The 7,800-nt window shown below is 38.7% G+C and overlaps 1 protein-coding gene across 1 annotated transcript; it reads left to right on the top strand.

The window, feature by feature from the left end:
• The first annotated feature begins 378 nt into the window (after positions 1-378).
• LOC104085861 (GTP-binding protein OBGC, chloroplastic) lies at positions 379-6,799 on the top strand. Its single transcript, XM_009589985.4, has 7 exons — positions 379-1,773; positions 2,010-2,283; positions 3,813-4,101; positions 5,027-5,186; positions 5,565-5,673; positions 6,019-6,251; positions 6,360-6,799. Exons 1-6 carry the CDS (start codon positions 671-673, stop codon positions 6,094-6,096), a joined length of 2,013 nt encoding a protein of 670 aa, XP_009588280.1. The 5' UTR covers positions 379-670; the 3' UTR covers positions 6,097-6,251; positions 6,360-6,799.
• Positions 6,800-7,800: the final 1,001 nt, after the last annotated feature.

A 7,800-nucleotide genomic window follows, 5' to 3' on the forward strand; every position in this document is an offset into this window, starting at 1 on the left:
GCTAATACGCGTTGTATTCTTTTTCCCTTACAAGATTTTGTACCACTGGGTTTTCCCTGCAAGGTTTTTAACGAGGCAACCAAAAGGCGTATTTCTAAACATGTGTACTCTTTTTCCTTCACTAGGATTTTTTTTCCATTGGATTTTTTCCTAATAAGGTTTTAACGAGGCACATTATCTATGGGCATCCAAGGGAAAGTGTTATAAGAAAAATCAAATTATGGTGGATGTCTACTCTTCCTCCGTGATCTTCTCAAATGCTTAATGACATATTCAATGACATATTTTTCTTTAGTTTTCGTGCCTATATAAAGGCTTTTTAATAGATAAAAAAATACATACAATTGAAAAAGAAATAAAAATCTCTATCTCTTTTTAATCTCTTAGCTTGTTTTTTTCTTGTTCTATATTGTTACAAAGAAATATTCCTACCACCACAGATAAACACCTACAAAGAAAGCCTAAACCAAGCCAAAAAGACATACAACCATATAACCCGTACATATATAGACAACATATATAAAATACAAAACTTTCCTAAACAAAAATCACATTTCATAACATTAATTACCTTTTCAGCAATTATGCAAAGAAAAATATAATATCAATTTCTTAAAAACACCCGCCCAAACGGATAATACTTTTTTTGAGCTCTTCGCCGTAGCCATCCATGGCTTTCTCTTTGTTCACTACAACTGCATCAACTTTCTCTCCTCACTGCCAAGCACGACCCAATACCAATCCCAGTCGCAATAGAACCAATCCAAAGCGCGTGTCTACGAACACAACCAGAAGAAGGCAAAATCCCAACCGCCGTCAGCTCAAATCCGGCGAGTTTAGGCCGCCCCCGCCAATTACCACCGCCGCCGGTAATACTGCCACCACCTACACTCGCCTACCCCCCAAAGATGATTTTGTTCTTCCACCCCTTCACAGTTCAGCTGAAATTACGCTATCTGAATCAACTATCTCCTCCACCCCAGCTAAGAATCTTCACCAAAAAATAAAGGATTCGGTTGATGATGTTGAAAATTCGGAGAATTTAAAGTTTGATTATGGGAAATTCGAGCTGTACGAGGTTAATGATGATGATTTTGAGGATGATTCTGATGAAGATGATGATGTGGGTGGTGAAATGGAAGGTTCTAGAAGTGGGGTGTTTGAGGGTAGTGGGAAATTCGAGTTGTACGAGGTTAATGATGATTTTGATGATGTGGATAGTGAAATGGAAGGTTCTATTTTTGAGGGTGGTGATGTGTTTGAAGGGGAGGGGAGTGATATAATGGAGAAAGAGAAAGGGGTTCCAGCAGTAATGAGGTGTTTCGATAGGGCGAAAATATTTGTAAAAGCAGGGGATGGAGGGAATGGGGTGGTGGCATTTAGGAGGGAGAAGTTTGTGCCATTGGGCGGACCATCTGGTGGTGATGGAGGGAGGGGTGGGAATGTGTATGTGGAGGTAGACGGGTCGATGAATTCGTTGTTGCCATTTAGGAAAAGTGTGCATCTTAAAGCTGGGAGAGGAGGGCATGGTCATGGAAAGAAACAATTCGGTGCGAAAGGTGAGGATGTGGTGGTGAATGTGCCACCTGGTACGGTTCTTAGGAAGGCTGGGGAGGGTGGAATTCAAGGGGATGTACTTTTCGAATTGTTGCATCCGGGACAGAGGGCGTTGCTGCTGCCCGGTGGAAGAGGTGGGAGAGGGAATGCCTCTTTTAAGACAGGGTCGAATAGGGTGCCCAAGATCGCAGAGAATGGTGAAGAAGGTGCAGAGATGTGAGTATCTTTAATGATAATCGTTTCTGTTCTTTAGACTTTGATTTTTATTGCATCTTTTGGGTACATTCAGCATCTAACTGTAAAGCATATTAGAATGTAGTTTTCGTTTGGTGGATCTATTGAGCTCTCATCCTTAATTTTGAATGCCAAATAAGCTTGAGTAGAAATATATCTTGGTCACATTTCTTTCATATTTCATTTTGTATCTTACAAGTAACAGTCCTATTGAGCAGGTGGTTAGAATTGGAGCTTAAGTTGGTCGCTGATGTCGGTATAGTAGGAGCTCCAAATGCAGGGAAGAGTACATTTCTCAGTGTTATAAGTGCTGCTCAGCCAGCTATTGCGAATTACCCCTTTACCACTTTGCTACCAAATTTGGGCGTAGTTTCATTTGATTATGATGCTACTGTGGTCGTTGCTGATCTGCCTGGTCTACTTGAAGGGGCACACCGAGGTTTTGGTTTAGGCCATGAGTTTCTTCGGCACTCAGAAAGATGTTCAGTCCTGGTACAAGCTTTTCTAAAGCGTTCTTTCTTTTCATAAATTAGTTGAATGCGTTCCAATTCTCCATAAATGGAACTATTAGTGATTTGTTGAATCAGATTAAGATTTTGGCATTTTACCATATTCCTAGACAGTTAGCATTTTGTAATTTGAATGCTTGCTATGTTATAGCTAATTCATTGATGAAACTTCACTGCGAGAGCTGTTAACCTAGAAATATTTATTTGAAAAAGTTAAATAGAATGCAAACTGTAAAGGGCAACTCGGTGCACGAAGCATCCCGCGTTCACGCAGGGGCCGGGGAAGGGCCGCACCTCAAAATACAGATTGCAAACTGTATTTTGATTTATTCTTTGTTCCTTCTTGTTTCGAGTTTGTATTAGCTTGGTGGTTTTTGTAAAAAGAAAAAAAATTAGTGGTTTAGCTATCTCCTTCCTTTCTGAGATCCCCAACATAGTATCACTGTACAATGTCCTTGTCCCCGTTGACATGAGCAATAGACAAAAATGGATGGGTGTTTTTTTGGGTAAAAGATGTCTTCTCCACACCCCCCCCCCCCCCCCCCCACACACACACACACAAAAAAAATAAAAAATTCTTTTTGTTGGTCTTTTCATCTTTTCGTAGTTTCTATGTACTCTGTGCATCCATGAGGATGTTGAGATAGATGTGCGGGCACATTAGGCTGGATAAGATTAGAACGAAGATATCCGGGAGAAGGTGGACGTGACTCCCATAGAAGACAAGATGCGGGAAGCTAGGCTTAGATGGTTCGGGCACGTGCGGAGGAGAAGCATGTATGCTCCGGTTAGGAGGTGTGAACGGCTGACCTTGACAGGTGTGAGAAAAGGTAGAGGGCGGCCAAAGAAATATTAGGGAGAGGTGATCAGGCAGGACCTGGTGCGACTTCAGATTTCCGAGGACATGGCCCTTGATAGGAAGTTGTGGAGGGCAAACATTAAGGTTGTAGGTTAGGAGGTAGGAGGCTAGCCTGCATTTTGTCTTAGGCTGCTAGTGGCTTCAATTGTGTCCATATTATTTTTTTAGGGCTGCAGGTTAGGTCGTAGGAGGCTAGTCCGATAGTTTAGTGTCTTAGGATGCTAGTGGCTCTTGTTGTATCCATATTACTCCATTATGTCCGTAGTGATGTGCCATCGCTACTGCTTATTGTTATTGCTTTTCTCTCTATTTTCTGGTTATTACGTTGCTGATGCTATCTTTCTTGCTTCCTCTGCTATTACTGCTCCAATGTCTCTTTTCATCTTCTTGAGTCGAGGGTCAATCGGAAACAGCCTCTCTGCTCCTCCGGAGTAGGGGTAAGGTCTGCGTACACACTACCCTCCCCAGACCTCACTTGTGGGAGTCCACTGGGCTGTTGTTGTTGTTGTTGTTGTATGTACTATGTGCATCCATATACTTAAAAGTTCCAATTATTTTGCACTGATGTATAGCATTTCTTTACCTTTTTACTGATTATTCTGAGATTGAGCTAATATTTTTGACTAATTGATGGAATTTTTATTTGGAGAAAGGTGCACGTGGTTGATGGTTCATCTCCACAACCGGAATATGAATATGAAGCTGTTCGTCTTGAATTGGAAATGTTTAGTCCTGAACTTGCTGAAAAGCCCTTTTTAGTGGCTTACAACAAAATGGACCTTCCAGACGCATATGAGAATTGGAAGACATTCAGAGACAGTTTGAGATCTCGTGGGATTGAACCCTTTTGCATGAGTGCAGTGAAAAGAGAGGGTACGCATGAAGTTATTTGTGCTGCTTATGAGCTTGTTCGAAGAAAAAGAGAAGCTGCTAAAGAAGAAGGTAAGCGTTTCTTAATTGTCATTTGCGTCAATGTTACCGGTGGCTATGATTATGCTATAATGCCTTTGATGTTCAGTTAATTTGTCTTGACAAGTGTAATTAAGTTGAGCAAATGTCTGTTCTAGCTAAATAAATATTCCTATAAATTTTTTTTGTCCTACATTCGTTGTTGGGTTGTCCTAAAATGTTGTCATTTCATAATTAGCACATTTCAAATACACAGAAGTTTCAAGTGCCCCCACTTTTACCTTAATCCTCTATTCTACCTTTCTACAATGCTAAAGTAAAAAATGGTGCCCATGTTTCTCAAGAAATAATAAACAATTCATGTAGTCACTATTCTCTTACTACTTGAGCTTGATGAAAAAGTGGACTAACAAATTAAGACAGATGGAGTAACAAAGATTAAAATTTGAATGTAAGTGTTTTTTTCCTCCTTTATTTTGTTTTTGCAACCGGGGGGGGGGGGGGGATGTGGTAGCTCTTTGCTGTTTGTTTTTGTCTTCTTAAAGGAAGTGACCAAGTTGTGTGTCAGTCATCGAGCTCCACAGCAGTTAGATTTGCTTGGACTTGCTTCGTTCTTTGTGAATGTGACATATGAAATGAGAGTGCTTACTGCCCCCCCCCCCCCCCCCCCCACCAAAGGGTAAACTCGTAATAGAATTTTTATTTAGAGGAAATAAAACAAGAGCGTTTATCAGAATAAAGAATATGAGAGGGTGAATTTGAGGGTTCCTGGTGGAATAGTCGAGGTACGCGCAAAACTGATCAGGACACCACATTTAAAAAAAGGATTTTCTACTGTGTATTTTCAGCACTGAGTTTCTTTTATTATTGTTAAATGGATGTCAAATTTTAAAAAAGATTTTGGGGTGGGGGTGGGGGGAGGGGAGAATAATGCTAATGTTTTTAATATCTTGTACAGTGAGAATGGACCCAGTAAATTTGAACTATGTTGCTGACATGGTGAAAAAGCAGCGAGCTGCTCCCATAAGCGAGTTCGAAATCACCCATGATAGTTCTTCCAAAACTTGGTATGTTCAAGGATCAGGCCTGCAACGTTTCGTCCAAATGACAAACTGGAGGTATGGTTCTTGCTGTTCTCTGATTCCTGTCTTCTTTTACCTTCTCGTCACTGCCTTTCATCAAGCACCTTTCCCCTATTTCCTTTTGGATTAGCATCCCTATGGAACATGTTTTGGTTGTAGCATGTTGGCTATCTATTTTCTTGTATCATAGCTGAGACTAGTCAACATTATCAACTTGAGTTGAACTTTTTCTAGTGGTCTCACATATCATCCTAAATTTAGGTGTATAGAGATTTTAAATTGGTGGACTATAGGGATTCCTCTAGCCCGCTTGCTTAAAGGAACCTGCTTTAACTCAAGTTTTGTTGGATATATTTGATCCTTATCAAAATTACATTGACTTCCATTAAAAAGGAATCTTATTCTTTGTGGCAGATATATGGACTCAGACAGAAGATTTCAACATGTTCTAGAGGCATGTGGTGTGAATAAATCTCTGCTCAAGCTTGGCGTAAAAGAAGGTGACACCGTCGTCGTTGGAGATGTAGGTCTATGCTACTTTGCTTCCTTATTCCAGCTCATTTTAGCCACTAAACTGCATAATTGCTTCTTTTCCTGTAATTTGCATTGAACTTATTTGCTGATAGCTTATTAGTCTTTTAACTTAAGTTCGTCTACTCAAGGCTTTCCGGTACTACGCATAGCTTTGTTTAGCATGTCATGATGAAAAGCTCTTGACATATTCTGTAATATTCTCCCTTGGCTGAGTGAAAATGAATTCTTGCTAATTGTTTTCCTCTTCCGGCAGCATAATTCTTACTTTTTGCTTATAGTATGTGTACAAGTGTCAGGGATTAATATGGCTGAGTTTTGCTTCATTCTTTGCCAGATGGAGTTGGTATGGCATGATTCTGATAATTCAGGCCCTACAAGTCGGAAGAAGTGGGCCGCAGGACCAAGTCAATAATCTCATTGTTGCTCTTTACGTGAGCCTTTCGCATATGCTGCTAATCAATAAATCGTACATACGACTAAACATCCTTGATGTGGCATTTCCAAGAACTTAAACAAGTTCTGCTGAAAATCGTCGTGTATTATACATCTACACCGTGCACAAGACATGTAAGTACCATAATTTTGTTCAAGACATTGCTTAAAATTGTTACCTTTGTGCTAATGTGAATTATAAATTTGGGATCGTCATAAAACTTATACTTGCTTTCTATGTAGGTTCATACTCTGCAAGTTGTGGATAATGTAATTGTGCCTTCAACTTAGCAGAGTGTTTCCAATCAAAATACCTTACAGAGCTGCAAGAGGTAAGGGGCCGGAAAATATGGTTTCACCCAAGAACATCTTGGTCTCATGCCAGAATAATGCAGCCTCTTCTTTCTGGTGCAATGTACACTATCCTCATTAGTTAATTTATGATAGTGACGGTAGAGTTATGTGAAATCTTATATTTTTGTCCATTTAGAAACATGGTCCTGGTTAGTAAGGATTTATATAGTCAACCCTAACTTGTTTGGGACTGAGGCATAGCTATTGTTGTTGTTACATCTTAAAGTTTCAGATGACTATATGACTGAGGCATAATTGTTGTTACATCTTTGATTTTCAAATGACATATAAATAAGTTGATCATAGCTATAGCTATTATTTTGAAGAAATGCAATAGCACTTTCTCTTCTAATTTTGGCTCTTTCATGATTGCTGAAGGATTATGGATCGTATAACAATCTTACATTATTATTCACCGCATAACAATCTTCATATCATAGTCTGTGATCTAAACAATCCTTTTTTCTGGGTTCTACCCTGTTTCGTGCTTTTTCACTATGTTTTATAATTTGATGACTTTGGTTTACTAGACATCTGCTTTGGATCTCAATGGTGTAGAAATTGGAAAATACAAGTTGCTCTCTGTAGTCTGATATTTGACGAAATCTCAGAGTTTAGGCTGGTCTTTGAATCTAAGTCCATAGGAGCCAATTTTGTTGTTTTCTTGATAAAATTGATCCACACAACTCTAAACCAAGCCCGTTTCCACTAGATTCCGTTTCCAGTGCATTAATATATACTACTCCTAGGTTTTATTCAACTGCATTTGTTTTTGAAGTTACTTCTCTATCTATTTCTATTTAATTGAATACTGAAGAAATTCTTTTAATTTCTACTGAGCTAAACCAATATGTTTGATGTTTGTAGTAAACCAATGTCATCTATTTAATTGCTTTCTTTACATTTTGAAAAAGAAGAAAAAAGAATGAAGACTTTGTTATGGATTAGAAATCAACTTTCTATTCACATCTATGGATGGATATAGTTGCACTTTCAAAAAAAATCTGAAAATGTTTGTTTATGAAATATGATCATGTTTTGAGAAAAAAATTTCAAAAATTTCCAAAAACTGATTTAGGGCAGTTTTTGGATGAAATATTTTCTTCTACTCACAAAATTTTAACTTTTCTTCCAATAAAATACATGTCCAAACACAACTTCAACTTTCAAAAATTATTTTTCAATAGAATTTCAAAATTTTTTTTCAAGTTTCAATCAAATCTATGTCCAAACGCGAGCTAAAAATTTGGAGAAAGCGAAACCCAGTCAACAAGACCGAGTTTCTAGTTAGCCAGGGGAATTGATTGGAGTTGGGACTGTGTATACCTAG

Source organism: Nicotiana tomentosiformis, chromosome 9 (genome assembly GCF_000390325.3).
Source record: "Nicotiana tomentosiformis chromosome 9, ASM39032v3, whole genome shotgun sequence".
Classification (NCBI taxonomy): Eukaryota; Viridiplantae; Streptophyta; class Magnoliopsida; order Solanales; family Solanaceae; genus Nicotiana; species Nicotiana tomentosiformis.

Coding starts and splice junctions, on each gene's coding strand:
- LOC104085861 (XM_009589985.4), top strand. CDS start 671: ATGGCTTTCTCTTTGTTCACTACAACTGCATCAACTTTCTCTCCTCAC. Junction 1,774..2,009: donor GGTGAAGAAGGTGCAGAGAT/GTGAGTATCTTT, acceptor CCTATTGAGCAG/GTGGTTAGAATTGGAGCTTA. Junction 5,674..6,018: donor ACACCGTCGTCGTTGGAGAT/GTAGGTCTATGC, acceptor ATTCTTTGCCAG/ATGGAGTTGGTATGGCATGA.